Genomic DNA, 23,692 nt, shown 5'->3' on the forward strand with positions numbered 1-23,692 from the left:
GAGCCAATGTAGGGGAAGGAAAATAATATTGCAAAATATCTTTCCATCTAATGTCAATTCTCTCTCCAACGACATTTCACCAAAACAATTCTACTCAGTCACACTCCATATTCTCAAAGATGGAGCTGCCATGGAAGTTCATAACCTGATACAATATATAGACTTTCACACTATATAGACTTAAAAATAAAATTTAGAACATGTTAAACACCTAATAAAATTTACAATGTGAGGAACCCCCCCCCCCACAAATTTACCTATCCCATCTTCTCCAATTGCTTCAACAACTCCTTCCTCCACTTTGATGCTCCCTTCTGGCTTCTTCCTCATCTTGGCTGCTTCCAGGCCCATTCTCCGGATGTGAAGACCCCATTCTCTATATAAGCCCTGCTCCCACAACACTCCCAATATGAGCTTCCCTTCTGTTTTCTCTTTCCAGAATCAGTCCCACTCTAAACACCTCAGATGTCAGCATCATTTCACCTATTCTCGACATCAACCCAAGTCCAAGTCTTTGACTTTCCTTCTCACTTCTTACACTCATTCTTGGTCTCTCTCACACTCCTGACATTGCTGTCCTCTCTCTTACCTCTTTTCATTTTTTAAGATATAATGGACATATTGTTTAAAAGAAACCCAGAAATTTAGGGCTGAATCTTAACTCCCAAAAATGGGTGGGTTTGAGTTGAGTCAGAGATTAAAATGCAAAAAATCTGAAACAGGAACGCTGTGCATGCGCGAAAACCCAGAACTTGACAGATCGTACAAATCTGCAGAAAATGGACATTCTCTGGCGCACACTACTGCCCAATGAATGCCCATGAAACCCTTACGCCTGGTAAAAGCAGGCACATGGCCTTCTTTTACCAGTGAAAGGGTTTAAATAAATATTATTAAAATAACATTTTTTAAATGATTTAACCATACAAAAACTTTTAAAATTAGTTTAGGTTATTGTTGGCCCCTTGAAAAATGTTTACATTTATTTTTCAAAAAATAAAATTTTTGTTTTAAATGTTTAATCAAATGGCATTTTAATTAATTTTGACCATGTGATGATTTATTTTTATTTAAGTGCAGTGAAATGTGTTTTTTTAGGAGATTTCTATTATGCTCCTGGGGATTCCTGGAATCCCCATAAGCATAATGGGAATCCCCTTTTGTGATTGGTTGGGCTGGCCCACGTGATCCCAGGGACACTTGTGAACCTCATGCCCTCCTGGGATACATGGGCCTTTACGCAGGCCCAAGAGCGCGAGTCTTCGATGGTATGGAGGCACCAGGTAGGTGCGGCGTTTACTTGCGGTTCGGAGGCATTCGCTCGCGGGAAGCCTCCGACCGCAGTTTCCAGCCCAATGAGAACTATAAGGTGCAGCTGCTGCCAGAATCAGCTGAGACAAGTAGAAGTGAGGAGTTTCTGAACCTGAATAATGTGGAGAGTTGTGATTTCTACAGCTGAGAACAACTTTTTCAGCATTCTGCTCACACAGTCCGGTACTTGCTCATTACTGCTCCTAGCAGCGTAAGACCACTGGGAGTTCCCCCCCCCCCCCCCCCGCAATCTCCTATCCACAGTGAGAGCTTCTCAGGAGCTGGTATGTCTTATTGGCATACCCTTGTTTTCCATTATCATAGTGGAGGAAGAGCAGCACAATATGCAGCAAAAGAGAGTTGTGTAGTATTTAAGCAAATGGAACCCACTGATTATTACCCACCAATAGAATATACAGGTAACATGGGTCATATGGGGGCCTTAGTGAGGATATATATAAGAGTGCACTTCACCAAAAAGGCAATGGGGCAGCTCGGCCACCGACTGCATGCAGACTTGCAACCACGGTCATCTGCCTATAATGCTATTTCTGTGGTTATGAAGGTGATACACACTCAACTTTTATGACACCGGTTATTTCAAGCAGCCATGGGGGATATGTAATATGAACCAGGGTGCTGTACAGAATACATTTATCAGGTGATTGATGTACTTTTCAGGAGAGCTGGTGAATTCATCATCAATGGCACCCACATTGCTTTGCAAGCTCCCACAGAAAACCTCCTCAATTACCTCAACAGGAAGAGATTCCACTCTGTGAATGAAAGATTGTGTGCGACAACATTCAAATGATCCTACACTTCAGTGCGAGATCAGCTGGAAGTTGTCACGATGCATTCATCTTTCGAAATTTGGCTGTCCTTTACCTCTTCAGGGAAGAAAGTCAGGGATGGGTTCTGGGTGATGAAGCCTACCCTCTGTTCCCATGAATAATGGCTCCGCTATAAGTGGTCTGAACAACAGCAGAGGAGCCTCACAACAAGGTACAAGCCTCTACAAAATTGGTCATCAAGAGGACCATTGGGGTCTTAAAGGGACACTTTCACAGTATGCTCCAGATTGTGTGTCATGCATTAAGGTAGCCTGCTCTGCCCTGTACAGCTTCACTATACAAAAAGGTCTGGACTATGAAATTGGTAGGAGGCAGCCCTAGCTGCATTAGAGGCAGAAGTAGATGGAGGAGAGCATCATGATGAACTTCACTCAGAGGACTCCTCAGTGACTGCTTCAAGAAGCATTAGAACACAACTCATCACTGATGTCTTCTCTTCTGTGTAACCCAGTCTACCTTTGACACCAGTGTACTTCTCTCTCACACTTTCAAATAAAGGAGCATTCCCTCAATCCTGTACCCATGCTACAACATGCCAACACATCAGCTCTCTTCCTTCTGTGAATAACAAAGCATGACATAAGTGCACATTATATTTCACTACAACTGAAGTGTAAGCAATAGACTTCCAAAGCCAAAGCTTTGTTATCATTCACCCTACCAGACCTACAGTACATCTGCATCTGTGTCCCAATTCTGTTAGAATATTTGAATTCAAAGCTCCTGCTTGAATCGGTTGGAGGCAGCTGCTGTGCTTTATTTTAATGTATTTAAATTTCCTCAGTTTCACTTTCCCATTTTGCAGTATTCCCCAGACCCTGCATTATCCTCCTTGAAATTTTTTTAATATTTCCATAATTCCCATTCAATGTATGAATATTTTGATAAGTTCAATAGTCTATTCAAAATAAATAAAAATAGTGTTTTGCAAGAGACTGTGCCCTATTAACATAAATGCTCTAACTAATTTTTTTTAAATTGTCACCTTTCACAACAGGAAATACTACGTACTTAAAAATAAATCCACTATTTGAAAAGAGGGCCCCCTGCTCACTCTCCCTGAAAAGTAAGTCTCTGGGTACATACCCTAATCCTTTTAGTGTCAGGGTCACTGGTCCCACTACTTGCTATCCCTGCCAGGCTTTAAATCTCTCTACAGGAAGCCACTTCCATTAATACACTGGAACTTCACTCCATACAAAGATGCTTTCACATTCATTGGCTTCCTCTTCACCACACCTATTCTGTCCTGCATACCATTTTGCCAACATGCTCAATTCTGCTCTACCTGCTTGATTTTGCATTGCTCTGCAGGCCAATTTGTCACTTACCACATTGCTTCATCAAATTGTTTGTTTTTCTCTCTTCTACCTCCCTACCCCCCATCCCCAATCACAAGTGGTCAAGAATCCATATAACGAGTGAATGAAAATCGCACATGGCATTCCTCTAGAGGGAAAATTAGTTTTTGCAGTCTTAGCTGATCCATCTGTGACAATGGGTCCCTTTCCCATACGGCAGAAGCACACTGCTCGGTGGATCAATCAAGCAGCAGTATTGACCTGGTGTGCGTCCTTGGGTAAGATCGTATTACTCTCTCAACCAAGGATTGGGGGAGGGGTAACTGGATTAACCGGGAACAGAAAATTGGGAAAAAAAGTTTAATGCAAGGATATCTCCTTTGGAATAAGGAAGAACAGGGGGAAACAACCATGTTTTGTGCCCAATTGAAATCAATTCCAATTTTGTTTGGAATTTATTTTTTGTAATGTTACACTTGCGTATTTGCTTTTCAAATTGATCCAACACTTTTTAAAAACAAAAATACATTTCTTTTTATTAATTTGACTGTTATTGCAATAATATTGCCTTCAGGACAGTTAGGTACCAACAAATTGAGCTCCTCAGAGGTTCAGTCTGACCAATAAGAATGTTTTATAGGACATCATAGATACTTCCTTGTAACAATACCAGTGCATCTTCTTCAGCTTTTAATTTGGGGGGCAGTAATGATCAGTACCCCTTTTACCAGGACTGGGAATAGAGGTTGTGTGTGAAATAAGTGATTCATTTGGCAAATTTATCCGTCTGAGGAAAAGTGATTGGGGTAGATCTTGACTTTGTGTGATAGTGTAAACTGGGCTGCCGACTCACAATCACCCATTTACACTATCGCACAAAGTCAAAATCTACACCATTGTTTCTGGTAAACTGTGTTTGAAAACGTGGTAGTGAGCCAGCTACTTTTACGGATCGATGCTGCCAAATTTCATATTTGGATTGCAAGTAGTCATGTAAAAAATGTAATATCCTTATTAGATCCAGGAACTAGAAATTTATACATATGGTACAGTGCCAATTTAACAGACACTATTATAATGATTCGGTTCTTTTTGTGGGCTAAGTTAATAGAATTGTGTTTTTGAAAAAGATGAAATTTAAAGTATTCCTCTGCATAGTGGTAATCGCGTGGTGGTTTAATTACACCTTTATATTACAGAAGTTTAGCCGATGGGCGTCGTGCCTATGTCGGCTGCACTCTATAGTATAAACTGGTCCACTGCATTTCCACTGAAGCAGCAAATGGGTCTCTGCATTCCTCAGCAGAGTCCAGCGTGACCAGCACCTGATTTGAAAGTAAGAATATGTAGATGAGATAATAGCAGAACAAACAAGGGTGAAGACTGAAGCAAAATAATAAACAAGGATGAAGACTCAGTGTGGTATCCTCAACGTTGGGGAAAGCAAACGCAGATTAGGTCATAGCTTTGCTGAACACATCTATTCTGTTCAAAAGTGCAACTCCAAGCTCTCTGTCAATTGCAATCTTAATTCTTCATCCCCCCTCCCACTCTGACCCCTCTGTCTATGGTCTTCTACACTGTTCCAGTGAATCTCAAGGTAAGCTCAAGGAACAGCACCTCCGTTTTTTACTAGGCACTTTGCAGCCCTCTGGCCTTAACATTGACTTCAACAACTTCAGATCTTAGCTGCAGTACCCATTTTCTCTCTAGCAGTCGGTGCTTGCAATGTGGGAAGGCTGTGCTGGTTCTCCTTGGAAGTGGAGCAGGTTGGTTCTTGGGGTGGGCAATCCCCCCTGTTGGAATACTACACATGGGGTGGTCTGCACCCTTGGTGCTGACCTGCTTTCTTTTTTCTTCCACCAGACTTCCGGGCCACTGGAGCCTGCCTGTTCTTCATACTTCCCTTTCTCCATATGCCCCATTAGCCATTCACACACTATCTGTCTTTTATTTCTATCAGTATGCCTCCTTTTGTCTCCTGATAATATCACATCTGCCATTTAGTTATCTCCTATTCTTCACCCAACTAATTCACAGGTCATTCTATTTCTTTTCCCATGTGTTTGTGTTTCTTCTTGTTCCCTTCCCCCTTTCCTTTGTTGTATTCCTTTTCAAATGCTGTTCATCTGTAATATCTCCTATTCCTGAGAAAGGATCTAAAGTCCTCAAATGTCAGCTGTCTCCTGTTTTTCCACTGATACCGTCTGACCTACTGAGTATTTCCAACTTTTTCTGTTTTTATTTTCAGATCACTAGCACCTGCCGTATTCTGTTTTTTGAAGACTGAAGCGACTTTTCACACTTCTATTCTAACTGCTTTGTTTATCAGTGCCTCTAGCAGGAAAATCAAAGGAGAAACTGAAATACTCTCATCTGGTTTTCATTTGCACTCATTTGTCAAACTTATCTTGGCTTTTACTGCTGAGATTCCAAGCCCCTGCAAAAACTTTGTGTCCCAACTCAGGGAAAGTTAGAGATTGTTTTATTGAACTATAACAAAAACTTTGTTCGTATTGTTTTACTAATATATAAGCCAACACCAGTTGACAGCAAAATCTTCCAATATGCCATATAATCAACATCACGGGCAGTAGTATGATGGACACATTGAGAAGGAGTTTCTAAATACAACATCAATTGCATATCATTTCTGATGTAATTCAAGTACATTTTGAACTATATACTGAAGATATTTTGCTCGTAATGTGATATCACATTTTCAGGTTTCAGTGGTCTAATTATTTTTACATACGTTGGGGTCGATTTTTCATCCTCTTCTGCTCCATTTTTCAGCATGAACACTTTTTTTTTTAAACTTATGGTTCCACCGAGTCCTTCCCAATGCAATTTTTGAGAGAGCCTCAATTTAGACAGCTAATGCACCTGCCCAAAACAGCCAGGATCCTCATTCATTTATTTAAATCAATGTTCTATGATGTATTTAGGACCCTGATGCAATTTTGATCTTCAACTGGGCAGGAGAGCATGAATGCTTCTCTTGGCCCCACAAAATTCATCCCACCTGCTGCAGGACCCTCTGTGCCCCCACTGCCCCAACCGCAAAGGTGTCCCTGCCGGCTTGGCTCTACGGAGAATCTGCAAGATTTCCCGGATCGATGAGCTTTCTGTAATTGCTCATTTAGTGTTGGCAGATTTCAGATTTTATTATATCGAGGTCTTATCACAAAGTCAATCGCGTCTCCCATTGGCGATCAACCCACATACTGCTCACCCAATGTTCACCTGAATCGAAAAACACCCTGTTGTGTCTACATAATTTTTTTTAATGCGGCTGGCATCAAAATACCTGGGTCTAATTGGGCTCTTCACAATGAGCGTATGTGACTGTGACATGGATTGTTAAACAATACCCAAGTTGAGATTAGATGGTTCTTGAAGGGCAATGGCATATCAGTTTATTTCTTCAAAGTTGTATATACTCACGGGGATAGATTTTCTGATTACACTCCAATCAGGCGTTCGTTAGATGGCCGTCATTTGTACCCACCCAACTCTTAGCCTGTTGACTCTGCCTGATATTGTGGTATCGGCTTCGTTTACATAGTTTGGCCAAGCTTCGGGCCCATTTTGGGTCTGGCAACAACAACAACAACTTGTATTTATATAGCGCCTTTAAACGTAGTAAAACGTCCCAAGACGCTTCGCAGGAGTATTATAAGACAAAAAATTTGACACCGAGTCACATAAGGAGAAATTAGGGCAGGTGACCAAAAGCTTGGTCAAAGAAGTAGGTTTTAAGGAGTGTCTTAAAGGAGGAAAGAGAGGTAGTGAGGCGGAGAGATTTAGGGAGGGAATTCTGGAGCTTGGGGCCTAGGCAACAGAAGGCACAGCCGCCAATGGTTGAGCGATTATAATCAGGGATGCTCATGGCAGTGGGAGCATGCCAGAGCAGGGCAGGAAATTGTGTGTAAGCAGACCAAAGGGGTGATGGGTAAATTTAATAGGATGCAGATGCTTAATAGGTAAATGGCCACATATGGGGATAACAATGTTGGCACAAATGATCGGAAAATCTACCTTATGGAGTTCCTTGCTGTTCTTATTCAAAATAACATAGCAAACCTGTGCAGAACAGTTTATTATAAATTGTGCTGTTCTTCACAGATGTTCATATTGCAATCTGATTTATGAACCACTAATACAAGAAATATGGCTATATTCCATAAACAAAAACTGTTGGCATCAATATGTGTTATGTTTTATATATAGAATAAATAGATCTCAAATTTCATAAGAAATATTTTGTGTGATGTGCGTTAAACATGAAGCATCCAGAATATGACTATATAATCAATTTTTAATGGAACCAAGCTGGTTTGCTTGAATAACAATTTTTTTTTTAAACTAGGTTTAACATGCCTCATGATGACAGCAATAAGTGCAAAGAAGATGGTGGCAAAAATCAGCAACATGTTATGGCCCCTACACTGAACTACTATACCAATCCCTGGATGTGGTCAAAATGTAGCAGAAGATACGTTACTAATTTTTTAGAGTATGTTAGAATTTTGTTATAATAAGTCTAAGTTGAACTATGCTATCGGTTTCTGTATAGATTTGAATTTAATGATTTCAAGCGTACTTCTCAACTGTCCCTATTTAAGTGGGATGTTCTGATATTAAATAGCAACACTGAGAAAAGCTATAGCAAGGCTCACAAAGTGGCAAAATCAGCTGATTTGCAGGTTCTACACAAAACTGCTCTCTGCTCAAGTGCTTACCCAAATTTCACCCTTTCAATACATTTCAAGTTGATCGGTATGGTAGCAAGTATTTTGAAAGATGATTAGATTTGTCAAAATTACATTTTCATTTTAATGGGTTTGTGACTTTCTTCAAATAGGTTTTTATGTGAAGATTTGTGTTACATATCAGAGCAGTGGGGAAATTTGAATGCTTGGATTTATTTTTTCTTACTTTTTTTTCCTTTTAGCACAGGGTATGGTGAATGTTTACTTGATGAACCTGTGACAAGAACATATACACTCCCTCATCAACTCCCTGGTCAGATTTATAATGTTGACAAACAATGTGAATTGATTTTTGGATCTGGTTCTCAGGTGTGCCCCTATATGGTAAGTGCAATAATAATAACTGACAACTAAGCTAGACAATTATGGGCTATAGTTAGAATGCAATCATTTTTATTTTTGCCATAAGTTTTTGGGACTTGATTAATCAAAAGTATTCATTCCAATCCACCTGTAAGTTTGTAGTTTTTCTGTGAAGTATGCAGGCTACTTCGCATCAGATCATAAACTAAAGAAATAGATTGAAATACAATTTTAAATTGAAGTAAATGTTCACTTTCATTGAATTTGTTGTTTTCATTTTGTTTCATTCAACTGTTTGTTATATTTTGTCAGGCAGCTATTAATATAATGGGGTAGATTTTCAACTTGTCGCCTGGGTGTAAAACTGCCATGGTGGATTCAATGGAAATGAAAGACGAGCGACCAATCCACAGTGCCTGTTTTATGCTCGGACAGCAAGTTGAAAATTTACCCCAATGTTTTCTGATTGATGATGCTATTTAGCAAATAAGGTTATAAGAAAAAATGTTTCACTGTATTACTGAGAGAACAGCACCATTATGTACTAAATAGTGATACGCTCTGGTCGTCATAAATAGATGCTTTTTTATAGCAATGAATGAAAGGACATTTTAGTACTGTGAAAATAAAGATTTTGTCAATTCCAGACTTTAGAAGGATTTTTTTTTGCTGTACAGACACAATGCAGACGTCTTTGGTGTACAAGCACTGAAGGAGTTCAAAGAGGCTGTAGAACTCAGCATATGCCATGGGCAGACGGGACGGAGTGTGAACTTGGAAAGGTAAATGCTTCTAAAAAAAAATTTTAAAACACATGGTCTAAGTAGAAATAACAGAAAATCAGTTTCATGCTAGTTAGATTGGTGTTCATGGTTAAATGACTACTGTTTTACAAGTGTAATGTGTGACAAGATATTATGTTCACAAGTTAAAACAAATTGTTTACTTCTTCAGTCGTACACACGTTTGGATCTAAGCCAGTATTAAGGAGGCTCAAAAGAATGTTTAATCATAAAAAACTGATTTAGCAATGAACGGTATCTGCCTGCCTTTGGGAGTGGCACATCTTATCAGGTTTGAATTGCCAATGTTCAGCCTTCGAAATACATGTACCTCCTCCAACAGCTGATAAAAGTGTAAAGCAGTAACAGGCTTAGAGCAATTCTAATGACATGCTTGGGATACACTTTCCCATTCATTATCTTGGATAGTATATAATTAGTACTTTCCTAACTTAAACTTCCTGTTTAACTTCATTTTAGTCTTGCTTTATGTTAAATTCTTCAGCAGCTTTTGAAGTACCATGTTGCCTTTTGTTTGTGAAATTGAAATATAAAAGAGTTTCTCTTACACATGTCTTCATTTAAAAAAAAAAATGTTTTTAATTCTTTGTTCATTACCTTCCCTGTACTGTGGGTAAGGTTACTGATCGGGAAAAATTACTAGGATGTCTTACACTTTTAAGATTTTCAGCCTAATCCAAGTAACTACCCATGTCCTGCACCCCACATATGGTGTTCTCGTTTGACCATGTTCACTTCCTTTTCTCCTATTGTTAACATCAATTACATTTGCATTGCTGCCATAAGTGAGAGAGAAAACCCTGGGGAGGTGGGGGAGAGAGGAAATGTCATGAGTAGCTGGATATAAAGAATCCTAAGACATGATTGTCAAGAACTTCAAATGGACATTGATACTTTGGAAAAGGTTCAGAGAGGGACAATGAGGATAATTCAGGGACTTGGGGTTCTAAGTTACGAAGCTAGGCTCACAGAGCTAAATGTATATTCATGAAAAATTGAGCAGGATAATGATCCAGCACTTTTAAAATATTGAGAAGCATAGATAATGTAGATACAAGCAGGATATTTAACATTGAATAGAAGAGAAAAGCACAACATTAATAAGCCTCAAGCACGACTAAAACTTAGAATACCCCCACCCACCCTTGACTCTGCTCATATGTGCAATAGACTCCCAGGAAAAGTATTTAATGTGTTAATTAATGCTTACAGAAAAGAGATGGATAAACATCTAGTTGAAATGGGATTGAAGACAGTGGGATGATTATGGACAGAGGTGACAAAATGCCCCATGGAATATGATTGTTCCTGTTTTGTAATATCATGGAAATTCATGGAAATAAATTTGGAAGTCACGGGTAAATCACAGAGGTGCAAGGATAAATAAATATTCTGAAGTTTTAACAGCTTACCTTTGGGATCAGGAAGAAATGCTGCAGATTGTTCCCTTACGACATTAAATAGGTGGGTTAGTGTCCATGATGGGCAGATTTTATGTGGTCTGCGGAAGGAGGATGCTTGAAGAGCCAAATGGCTTTGTCTTGTTTCATGCATGCTTTTATTCTTATGTTGCCATTTAGGAAAAGTTTATTATGATAACTGGGAAGGTTACCTAGCTACTTTTAATTATAGTCGATCATAGAGAAATAGTACAGAGCATCATAGGACTACAAGACTCAGTCATATCATATCAAGTCCAAATAAGGATTACTAAATGATCACAATTCTGGCCCCGCCTCCAATCTTAAATTGGAGGTCGAGATGATATTCAATGCAGAGTTTGAGTTAAAGGTCCCCATGGCACTAGCTGGTTGAACTGACAAGCTTTTTGTGCTGCTTTTAATGTTAAATGAAGAGTACAGTGTCACTTATATTTGCAAATGGCTTCCAATAACTCAAGCATATGAGGCATCACAGCGAAGCCCAATCCTGTATATACCTGATATTCACATGCACTTTACAAAAGGGGGAGAACTGGACACTGACCAGTAATGTGAACCCAAGCTGATTTTCTCTCTCAGATTTAGTGCCCATGACAACACCCTGACTGAGGTTAAATAGCTCAGCACAGACCAAAGATTGAACCTGAAGAGTCCCTGTTCTATATGTCTTAGTACTACAACATCCATTGAATTTATCCACTGAGCCAGAGAAAGGTCTCTTAGCCTTAACTTCTTACATTGCTTTAAATATCCCTATACTTCATTGATAGAAATATCACCTGCCACTCCCCAGTGTTCTGTCTGGTGATAAGCAGAGAAAATAGCAACAACAGAATGGAAAGACCACATAATGAGTATGTGGACTCTGAAATGAATAAAAGGCAAAGCAAAATTTTGGAATGATAATATTTTCATCCTCAAACCACAAGTGAAATCTGCTGCTGTTCACTGTAAACTGTACTCCAGCTCTTTTAAAACTAAGACCCTTGGAACATTGTGGATATCATTATTACAGCTCTTAGTTAATATTAATGGATTCTGCTTTAACAGGGACCTTAAAAGGATAGAATTATCATTTGTGCAACCATCTTGCTAAAATAGCAATGATTTCTATTCGGCTCATTTTTATGACGTGGTTAGGATGAGATTAACATGTACAAATCCAAGGATACAAAACTGCATCACACAACTCTGAGCTACAACATGCTGAGGCAACAGTGCTTAGTCAACCATGCTGTCTTTCTAATTGCAATCTTTAACACTCTGGCGGTGGAGCACACCTCCATTATTATCGACAATCTCAGGAATTAAGAGCCACATCAACTCCAAGGCCAATTAGTTATGTGGCTCAACAACACCACAATTGTAAAACACAAAAGTATCTATCTATCTATCTATATATATAAAAGGATACATCTGTCTGTCTGACTGTCTGTCTATCTGCCTATCTGTCTGTCTGTCTGTCCTTCGGTGTGTCTGTCCGGCTATACACTCTAAAGTTATAGAGCGTACCTACACGTGCATTACATCAAAAGAAAGCTTACGATTCCGGAACGGTCATAAGCGTATTTACGTTTCGGCGAGACAAAAATTGTGCCCGCGGTATCCAAAAAACGTTCAAAATTCCGCTCATTAGCATCTCATTATCCGCTCATTAGCAATAGAGTGACATTAAGGTCGACCAATCGTACGGTCGAGCGACCCGACGGTCGACCAATCGCTGCGTGGCGGGGGCGGGTTCCTGGCACGTGCGGGCGGGCACTCCTAGAGTCGAGTGACGGGATGATTGACCAATTCTATGCTTCGGTGACATGACGGTGTGTGGGCAGGCCTTATTGTTCTGAAATGAGGTGAGTGGCCGCCATCTTGGTTCCAAACTTTTCATTTCTTTTTCCCATTTTCTGCGTGTTTCTTTTCAAATCTACATTTCCAGCAAAAAAAAAGTTGCTTTTAAAACACAAATTGTTTTTAAAAAAAGTTAATTAATTTGTAAATCTTTTCTCTAACCTCTATAATTTTCCTACCTTTCACCGTTTTTCCAGGCCCGGGGCCTAGGCTTCTCCAACTGCCAGCAGCACAACTCCACTCCCAGGCTCCCGGCCTAGACAGAGACCAACACTTCCAGAGGGGAGAGGGTGTGCTGCCTCAGCTCCATTCCCGGGGTCAGTAGGTGGGGAGGTTCCATAAGCAACTGGGGTAGGTCGCAAGCCCCGAATAATAATCTAAAGATCCTGTGTTTGCAGCTGAGTGAATTTCTTCTGCTGACAGCCCCAGGTTAACGGCAGCCATCTTTGTCAAGGAGGGCAAAAAGTTTCAGTGCGACGCCATTTTGATTCAGTGTGTAACAGAGTGCATGCGCGGCCATCTTAGTACAGGAACATAGAGTGGGTGGAGCTTCTGTGCTCCCAATTGGGTCCTGGTGACCGAGACAGACAATCGACTGTGTGGGCGGGGCCTAATCTTTCCAACTGAAAAGCAAGCGGCGGCCATTGTTTGTGATACAACACACTGAGAGGTGAGCACCCCTTTTTTAATAAAAAGATTGGTGAGGTTGTAAAGTGCATGTTATAGAAAGATTTACCAAAAATGTTTTATAAGTACAGGTAACTTTGTGCTATCCGGAGGTGAGCTATCCGGCAATCTGGAGCCACCGGCAAAAATCAGCAGCCGTTTTTTATTCTTTTTGTTTGTTTTTTTTGCTTTGTTTGAACAGTCAAGCTGTGCAAGGTCTGTAGCTATAGCAGCAGCTTTAGCTACAGAGCTTTAGGGCCACACCTGAGTGTTTAGAAGCTGTTACTAAACAACAGTGTTTGTTGTCAAATACGGAGATAAGAATCTCCGTATCTCTCAACAGTAACTCTGGAGAGTACGGCAGTTTTGAGGCAAGGCAGCAGCTCGGTCCCGTGGGTGCCGGATAGTACAAAGTTTCCTGTACTTTAAGTTTATCTCCCCCCTCCCTTCCCCCCCACCCCCTTCCCCTCCCCACACCCACCCTTCCCCCTCACCCCCCCTTCCCCTCCTCACCCCCCCTTCCCCTCCTCACCCCCCCTTCCCCTCCCCACCCCCCTCCCCCCACCCCTCCTTCCCCCCACCACACACCCCTTCCCCCACCCCCTTCCCCTCCCCCACACCCCCCACCCACACCCCCTTCCCCCCCACATTCCCCCACACTCCTTCCCCTCCCTTCCCCCCACCCCCTTCCCTTCCCCCCTCCCCACCCCTACCCACCTTCCCTCCCCCCCCACACTCCCCCACCCCCCTCCCTCCACACACCCCCTCCCCACCCCTCCCCACCTTCCCTCCCCCCCACACCCCCTTCCCCCCCACACCCCCCCTTCCCCCCCACACCCCCTTCCCCTCCCTTCCCCCCACCCCCCCCTTCCACCCCCCTCCCCTCCCCCCCCCACCCCCCCTCGCTCTCTCTCTTCCCCCCCAGTCGCTCTCTCTCTTCCCCCCCCCCCCCAGTCGCTCTCTCTCTTCCCCCCCAGTCGCTCTCTCTCTCTCTCTTCCAACAACAACATGCCCTCGAAAAAGCCTCGGCACCGCCGGGCACTCCAGCTAGTCTATCTATCTATATATATAAACGGATAGATCTGTCTGTCTGTCTATATGTCTGTCTGTCCTTCGGTGTGTCTGTCCGGCTATACACTCTAAAGTTATAGAGCGTACCTACACGTGCGTTACATCAAAAGAAAGCTTACGATTCCAGAACGGTCATAAGCGTATTTATGTTTCGGCCAGACAAAAATTGCGCCCGCGGTATCCAAAAAACGTTCAAAATTCCGCTCATTATCTGCTCATTAGCATTGAGTGACGTCGAGGTCGACCAATCGTACGGTCGAGCGACCCGACGGTCGACCAATCGCTGCGTGGCGGGGGCGGGTTCCTGGCGCGTGCGGGCGGGCCCTCCTAGAGTCGAGTGACGGGACAATTGACCAATCTTACGCTTTGGTGACCTGACGGTCGACCAATCGGTGCGTGTGTGGGCGGGCCTTATCGTTCTGAACCGAGGTGAGTCGCCGCCATCTTGATTCCACACTTTTCATTTCTTTTTCCCGCTTTCTGCGTGTTTCTTTTCAAATCTACATTTCCACCAAAAAATAAAGTTGCTTTTAAAACACAAATTGTTTTTAAAAAAGTTAATTCATTTGTAAATCTTTTTTCTAACCTCTATAATTTTCCTACCTTTCACCGTTTTTCCAGGCAGGCCTCGAAGCCAGGGCGTCTGTTGCCCAGCCACGCCCGAGCTACGCACTGGCCATCCCGCTGGGCCCGATTCTGAACCAGCGGCCAGCCATCTTGGTAAAGGCTGGCTGGGCTCACTGCAAGCTCCTCGCTCGCGCTGCACGGCGCACGCGCACCTCCACACAGAGCGCGGCCAGAGGGAAGCGAGCAGGTATGGGGGGGGCGGCGGGGCTCGGGAGGGGAGGGGGAGCGGAGAGGGTTACCCCGGCAACCGGGCTCGCCAGCCGCAATCGGCCGTCTCAAGCCGCTCAGGCCCGGTCCCGGAGATCGGGAGGCGGAGAGGGGAGGAGGGTTACCAAGGCAACCGGGCCCGGCCAGCCGCAATCGGCCGTCTCAAGCCGCCTGGCCCGGCCTCGGGAGGGCGGGGCTCGGGCTGACCGGGGCGCTGCGCTCGGCATGTCAGTGCGTGGGGCGGCACGGAGCTTAGCGGAGCCATCGCCGGCAGAGGGGAGAGCCCCCCTCCCTCTCCCCCCCTCCCCCCCCCACCCCCTCCCCTCTCCCTCTCCCCCCCTCCCTCCCCCTCCCCCCCTTCCCCCTCCCCCCCTTCCGCTCCCCCCTCCCCCCTCCCCTTCCTACCCCCCCTCCCCTCCCCTTCCTCCCCCTCCCCCTCCCCTCCCTCCCCCCCTGCCGCTCCCTCCCTCCCCCTCCCCCTACCCCCTCCCCCCTCCCTTCCCCCCCAGTCACGCGCTCTCTCTCCCCCATTCCCCTTCCCCCCTCCCCTTGCCCCCCTTCCCCTTCCCCCACCCCTTCCTCCACCCCTTCCCCCCCTCCCTTCCCCTTCCCCCCTTTCCCCCCTTCCCCTTCCCCCCAGTCGCGCTCTCTCTTCCCCCCAGTCGTGCTCTCTCTTCCCCCCCAGTTGCTCTCTCTCTTCCCCCCCAGTCGCTCTCTCTCTTCCCCCCAGTCGCTCTCTCTCTTCCCCCCAGTCGCTCTCTCTCTTCCCCCCAGTCGCTCTCTCTCTTCCCCCCAGTCGCTCTCTCTCTTCCCCCCGTCGCTCTCTCTCTTCCCCCCCCCAGTCGCTCTCTCTCGTCCCCCCCAGTCGCTCTCTCTCTTCCCCCCCCAGTCGCTCTCTCTCTTCCCCCCCAGTCGCTCTCTCTCTTCCCCCCAGTCGCTCTCTCTCTTCCCCCCCAGTCGCTCTCTCTCTTCCCCCCCAGTCGTTCTCTCTCTTCCCCCCCAGTTGCTCTCTCTCTTCCCCCCCCAGTCGCTCTCTCTCGTCCCCCCCAGTCGCTCTCTCTCTTCCCCCCCCCAGTCGCTCTCTCTCTTCCCCCCCAGTCGCTCTCTCTCTTCCCCCCAGTCGTGCTCTCTCTTCCCCCCCAGTTGCTCTCTCTCTTCCCCCCCAGTCGCTCTCTCTCTTCCCCCCAGTCGCTCTCTCTCTTCCCCCCCAGTCGCTCTCTCTCTTCCCCCCCGTCGCTCTCTCTCTTCCCCCCCCAGTCGCTCTCTCTCGTCCCCCCCAGTCGCTCTCTCTCTTCCCCCCCCAGTCGCTCTCTCTCTTCCCCCCCTGTCGCTCTCTCTCTTCCCCCCCAGTCGCTCTCTCTCTTCCCCCCCAGTCGCTCTCTCTCTTCCCCCCCGTCGCTCTCTCTCTTCCCCCCCCCCAGTCGCTCTCTCTCGTCCCCCCCGTCGCTCTCTCTCTTCCCCCCCCAGTCGCTCTCTCTCTTCCCCCCAGTCGCTCTCTCTCTTCCCCCCCAGTCGCTCTCTCTCTTCCCCCCAGTCGCTCTCTCTCTTCCCCCCAGTCGCTCTCTCTCTTCCCCCCCAGTCGCTCTCTCTCTTCCCCCCCGTCGCTCTCTCTCTTCCCCCCCCCCCAGTCGCTCTCTCTCGTCCCCCCCAGTCGCTCTCTCTCTTCCCCCCCAGTCGCTCTCTCTCTTCCCCCCAGTCGCTCTCTCTCTTCCCCCCCAGTCGCTCTCTCTCTTCCCCCCCAGTCGCTCTCTCTCTTCCCCCCCAGTCGTTCTCTCTCTTCCCCCCCAGTTGCTCTCTCTCTTCCAACAACAACATGCCCTCGAAAAAGCCTCGGCACCGCCGGGCACTCCAGCCAGTATGGATATAACACGCATTATCCCCTGCAAGGATGCTTTATATCTATGATGCAAAATCAATAGCATACATGTGACTTTTGAAGAGTTATTGAGAAGCCTTCCACTATACCAAATAACTGCATGATTATTGTTAATTCTAGCCATTGTTGGCTGTGAAAGTTTTCTATGCATGACTCTAAAACAATGGTAATATCTATTGAAATTTAATACACAAAAATGTAACATTTAAATTTTCTGATTACTTTAAATCCCAAAGTGTTTAAGGAAAATAAACTAGCTTACTGATATTAATTTATGGTATAATTGAAACCAAAATACAACTTATAGAAACTTCCAGCCAGCCAAAATTTGTAAGAAAATACATCCTTTGGGGATCACATGACCATGTCAACTGGTATGCAGGATTACTGCTGAGCTTCGCAAATCCTGTACAGCAATTACCTTCAATTCACTACTTTAAGGCCAAATTCTCACATCTAACTTTTCATACTAAACCATAGGAATGTTTGGCACAGCACAAAATAGTTCTCTGCAAGCCTATGAAACACAAATAATAACAAGAAGAGATTAGAATCAGTGTTGTCAGTACACGGCAGCACTGAGAATGAAAGTTACATAACATATCCATTTCAAGGAGCATCCAGGTCCTCAGACAGAGTTGACTCCATACAATCAAATTAGTGATGATCAGAGCACCCATGTATCATTTACTCAGAAATATATTACAGGGAAGGAAATGCATTACAGGGAAGGAAATTAAGTTCTCGATCTGAAACAGCATTTTGTGTAATAACAGCATAAGTAATATTCACAGAGATTTGGGTTGACGACTTGAAGAATAGGACCCACTTATGTAATGACTGCATCAATGACACGAGGGCAAGAACACATGAAATGTTTTTTCTCCACTTTTCTTGGTGATGGTAACCTACCTCTGAAAATTAAAAGTCACAATTTTTGCAAATATAAAAAAAATCCTTGCAGGTCTCCCTTGGCATTACTCGTGATGAAGCAGGTTAAATAAGAACAGGGATGATTTGCAGGGACATTGACTTACTAGATCTGAGAGCACTGGGAGGCCCAGTACCTGGAAGTACTGTACTGAGAGTTCAAGGTCTAGCGAGATTTTGGGGGGTCCCAAGGTCTGGCAACACTTGAAGAAGGGTGCCAGGATTCTGGGATTATAGAGGTTCAAGGAACTCTGGGGCAATTTCTCAGATCTGGGGACTTTGAGAAGGGAGATTTCAGGGTCTGGGAGTATTGCGAGTGGTTCTGGGATATAATTCCATTACTTGTATTTCTCCCAAAATGTATTACATCTCACTTATCCACATTAAATAGAATCTGCCACCTGTCTGTGGCTACCTGAAATCTTTTACAGCCATCTTTGTTGTTTGCCAAACTTGCTTTTTTTGTGTTGTCAATGAATTTCAAAATTGTATTCCCTATGTCCACAACAACAACAACTTGTACTTGTATAGTGCCTTTAACATAGTAAAACGTCCCAAGGTGCTTCACAGGAGTATTATAAGACAAAAAAAAAATTTGACACCAAACCACATAAGGAGAAATTAGGGCAGGCTTGGTCAAAGAGGTAGGTTTTAAGGAGTGTCTTAAAGGAGGAAAGAGAGGTCGCGAGGCGGAGAGGTTTAGGCAGGGAGTTCCAGAGCTTGGGGCCCAGGCAACAGAAGGCACGGCCACCAATGGTTGAGCGACTACAATCAGGGATGCTCAAGAGGGCAGAATTAGAGGAGCGCAGATATCTCGGGGGCGGTTGTGGAGGTGGAGGAGACTACAGAGATAGGGAAGTGCAAGGCCATGGAGGGATTTGAAAACAAGGATGAGAATTTTGAAATCGAGGCATTGCTGAACTGGGAGCCAATGTAGGTCAGCGAGCACAGGGGTGATGGGTAACCAAGACTTGGTACGAGTTAGGACACGGGCAGCCAAGTTTTGGATGACCTCAAGTGGGTAGAATGTGGGAGGCTAGCCAGTAGTGTGTTGGAATAGTCAAGTCTGGAGATAACAAAGGCATGGATGAGGGTTTCAGCAGCGGATGAGCTGAGGCAAGGGCGGAGACGGGCAATGTTACAGAAGTGGAAATGCCGCGGATATGTGATCGGAAGCTCATTTCAGGGTCAAATATGACACTAAAGTTGCGAACAGTGTGGTTCAGCCTTAGGGTCAAATATGACACTAAGGTTGCAAACAGTGTGGTTCAGCCTTAGACAGATGTTAGGGAGAGGGATGGAGTCAGTGGCTAGGGAACGGAGCTTGTGGCGGGGACGGATATCAATGGCATCGGTTTTCCCAATATTTATTTGGAGAAAATTTCTGCTCATCCAGAACTGGATGTCGGACAAACAGTCTAACAATTTAGAGACCGTGGAGGGGTCAAGAGAAGTGGTAGTGAGGTAGAGCTGGGTGTCGTCAGCGTACATGTAGAAACTAACAGTGTTTTCGAATGATGTCGCCAAGGGGCAGCATGTAGATGAGAAATAGGAGGGAGCCAAGGATAGATCCTTGAGGGACACCAGAGGTAACAGTGCAGGAGTGGGAAGAGAAGCTGTTGCAGGTGATTCTCTGACTACGATTAGGTAGGTAAGAATGGAACCAGGCAAGTGCACTCCCACCCAGCTGGATGACGGTGGCGAGGTGTTGGAGAAGGATGGAGTGGTCAACCGTGTCAAAGGCTGCAGACACGTCAAGAAGGACAAGGAGGGATAGTTTACCAATTCATCTATATATACTGAGAACAAAAGTCAACCGAGCACTGACCCTTGGGGGTATGCTCTTTTCAACCCTTCCCCGGTCTGAGAAATGCCATTTACAGAACCCGTTGCTTCCTGTTTGTCAACCAGCTTATCTATCCATACTGGCACATCATTTCTTATACCATACATTGGAATTTTTCTAACAAGACTATTGCGAGATACCTTATCGAATGCCTTCTGAAAAGCCATATACACTGCATTTCCTTTAGCTATCCGTTTGATTACTTCTCTCCATTTGGTTACTTCTGCAAAACAGTCAATATGACTTGCGTTTAACAAAGCTGTGTTGGTTGTTATTGATTACCCCATGCATTTCTCAATAATCACTAATTTTACCTTGACATATGAATTCTAAAAGTTTGTGTACAACTGATGTTAGACTCACTGGTCTATAGTTGGTTTATCCTTCTCTCCCTTCTTGAACCATTGGCTGCTCTCAAGTTCTATAGCACAATTTTCGCATAAGGAAAATTGTGGCGAGGGCTTCTGCTATTTCCTCTCTGGCTACTTTCAATAGTCCAGAGTACATACCATCAGGGCCCAATAACTATTCATCTTGAGTTAGAAAGAAAGACTTGCATTTATATAGCACCTCAGGATGTCCCAAAGCACTTCACAACCAATGAAGTACTTCTGAAATGTAGTCACTGTTGTTATGTAGGGAAACACAACAACCATTTTGCATGTAGCAATGTCCCACAAACAGCAATGAAATGTGAGATAAATTACCAGATGATTTGTTTTTGATGGTGTGTCTGTGTGGGTGTATATAAAAACCACGCACACACATATACACACACACATATTATACACATGAACATATTGGGGTCGATTTTAAGTGTGCCGTGAGGCGGGCTTTTAGGCGTGCGGAGGGCTAAAATCCCGAATTCGGGGGTCCTGACAGCATCCCACCCAAAACCCACCTCCACGTAAGTTTCAAAGGAGGCGGGTACCCGCCCCGCACTGGGACTCGCCGACCCGAGGCGGGAAGGGATTAGTGCCAATGAACTGCCTGTTAACAGGTAGTTAACAGGCAGTTTTTAGCCTAATCCCTATTTTGAGGGGTGTCGTGTGGGATTCCCGACGGCTCCAAACCACGCCAGGTTAGAGCAGGCGGGCTGTTGGGTTGAAGGACTTGGAGGGGTCGAGATGTCGGTGTTCAGGTGAGTGATGGGTGCATGAGTGCAAAGGTAAGTATGTTTGGTGTGTCTAAAGTGTGTAAAGAAGTTTAAATTACCTGTACTTACCTTAACAGCCTTTCTTCCTCTAGGCGTCGGGAGTCCATCACTCAGCCGGCACTGAAAGCAGAATGGCCGCGAGGTGTCAAAAGTGACAGCCTTCAGCTTTCAGTGCCAGTGTGAGTTCTAACTGAGTCTGCGTAGAAGGACTCGGGTTAGAAGTCAGACTGTCAGTGTTTGACAGCTTCAAATATCTGTGAAACGCTGATATTTCATCTGTCAACACCTCTTGACAGATGAAATTTCAGTCTGTGACGTCACCTGTTGCCGGGTGGCCCTTAATTGGCCTGCTGAGCCCGCTGGGCGGGCTCAACAAGGTCAAGCAAGGGAAACTCGCGTGGATTGGCCTGACGCCGATAGAGGCGGGACTAAAACCCGAAAGTTGTAGTCCCGCCTCCTTCCCGACTGCTGAATGAAAATCCAGCCCATTATGTTGCATGATAAATATTGGCCAGGACACCAGGGAGCTCTCCCCTGCTGTTGTGTGAATAGTGCCATGGATCTTTCACACCCATCTGAAAGCACAGACGGAACCACCATTTAACATCTCATCCAAATGACAGATCCCCTGACAATGCAGCACTCCCTCAATACTGCACAGAAGTGTCAGCCTGGATTATATACTCAGGTTTCTGGAGTGGAGCTTCAAACCCACAACCTTTTGACTCAGAAGTGAGAGAGCTACCATTGAGCCAAGGCCAATATTGATGAGGCTAAGAGTGAATTAATGAGGGAGCTGAGGCACAGTTTCATCTTTTAAGAATAAAAGCGTAGTATGCTATAGACTTGATAGCTCTACCTCATTTACCATGAGGACAAATACTTTGGAGGCAAAATTCCCATCGTTAGCGCCTCCACGCTAACGGGGCGCAAATGGCTTTTCGGCGCCCCCTCCCGTGGAAGGTTAGCAGCGGTGCTACCGGGTATTGCCCCGATCTTCTGCGTCCGGAGATCATGATGTCATCTCCGGGCGCAGTGCCCCGGTAGCGCCTTGGGAGAAAAGTTCCTCCTCGTGCTCCGCAGCAGCGCCAGGCGATGTTACCGACTGCTGCAGGGGTCGCAAATCGTGAGGCCGACCGCTCGAGCGCTGGATGCAGGCTGATCGCGCAGCACTCCCGCACTCCAGCAGATGCCAAAAAAAATGCAGAGCTCACAGCGAGGAGCCCGTCCCTTTAATTGAAGGAAGAGCCCCTGTAACGTGGCAGCGCCACATGTGATACTGCTGAGCACATCGCCCCGGATCGGGACATTCCCCACCTCTTACACTCCAAGAGGTAAGCGGAGTGCTTGATTTAGCGTCCACTTCCCTTTTGGAGCAAAAAATGGGAACTTCTCAAATGTTTGGAAAGGTTAGTGCCTGGCACTAACTTTTCAAACATTTATGACTTAGTGCCCCAAATGGCCCTCGAGGGGAATTTCTCCCCCTTTAGATTTTAGCTGAATTTCTTTGTGCTGGGAACTTCGAATTCCATGAATCAGTTCTGCTCTGTGTGAATCCGAAACAGAACTCTGTTGATATGTAAATAGAACTAAAAAAGTGTCCATATTGGTTTAGAGGACAGTAGTGTGTTAATTACCTGGAGTAATCCTTGTACTTGCACCAAGCATTACTCTTTGAACCAAAAATACAATTTGGCAGTCACGTTAGCTTCTGCCTTGATTTAAAAAAAATGTATTCTGTGCTTGTAAACATGAGGGACATTTGTGGTGGGAAATTGAGTACTTCTTTACTCTTGGCATCCCCTAGCAGCATTGAGCATTCCCAGGCCAGATATAGCATGGCTTGTTGGAGATCAAAACACATTTTATGCTTTTTAAGTGTCATAACTCCCATGAGAGAAGAGCACCCTCTAGTGTACTAACGTGGCATTTCAGTTTCCTGCACTAGCCACACTCACTGAATCTCTCATGACTTTGTCAACTTTGTGCCAGTTTATGTTTTATGTATTTGCGTCAAAGAGGAACTGGTTTAGGACTATCCTGAACTCGTCCGAACATATGAAAATGTCAGACATGAAAAGACCAGCTGGGCCATCCAGCATGTCCTGTACAGTTCCCTATGCAGCACAACACAGACACTCCCTACCAACCTGGAGCCATGTAGTCTCCTGAAAAAGGTGAATAAACAGATAAAACCAGGCCAATTAGTGGGGGGGGGAATCTAGAAAATTCCTCTCATTCCACTTGGATACTAAACCAAGAGAGAGAGACTTTCATCCAATCAGTTTGGACTAAATTCAAATCATATTCCAAAGCTGAAAGGATAATGTGCTAGCCCAATACATCTTCCATTCTCCTTCCTCCCCACTCCCTTGAATTTCAAATAAGCAGGTCCTCTGCTCTCTTTAAAGTAAGTACTTTGCAAGAATTATGCGTGCTATTTGCTGGATAATGAGTGAAGAAGAACGGTAGGTTGCTCAACTTTAACTGTAGTATTGCACATTCTTTCAATAAAGTTAAGATTCACTTAACAAATTTCTCACTCTTTCCTTTGGGCTTTGTCCTGTGGCTATATTGAGTTCCTCAGTTTTTGCAAATGCGTTAAATTGTTTTATACAGGGTTATTATATCTTCAGGATATGATAATAGAAGTAACTAATTTTACCAGGTTAATTGTTA

At 44.7% G+C, this 23,692-nt stretch overlaps 1 protein-coding gene across 1 annotated transcript in view; it reads left to right on the forward strand.

Annotated features, from left to right (window-relative positions):
- The window catches only part of adamts9 (ADAM metallopeptidase with thrombospondin type 1 motif, 9), a 360,757-nt gene that overhangs the window by 61,002 nt on the left and 276,063 nt on the right, over positions 1-23,692 (forward strand). The window contains exons 9-11 of the mRNA XM_086001493.1: positions 7,839-7,985; positions 8,424-8,565; positions 9,222-9,326. Coding sequence (XP_085857619.1) covers positions 7,839-7,985; positions 8,424-8,565; positions 9,222-9,326 — 394 coding nt within the window. The remainder of the gene's footprint in view (positions 1-7,838; positions 7,986-8,423; positions 8,566-9,221; positions 9,327-23,692) is intronic.

Source organism: Somniosus microcephalus, chromosome 11 (genome assembly GCF_052327205.1).
Source record: "Somniosus microcephalus isolate GS21.2 chromosome 11, FLI_Smic_1.0, whole genome shotgun sequence".
Taxonomy (NCBI): Eukaryota; Metazoa; Chordata; class Chondrichthyes; order Squaliformes; family Somniosidae; genus Somniosus; species Somniosus microcephalus.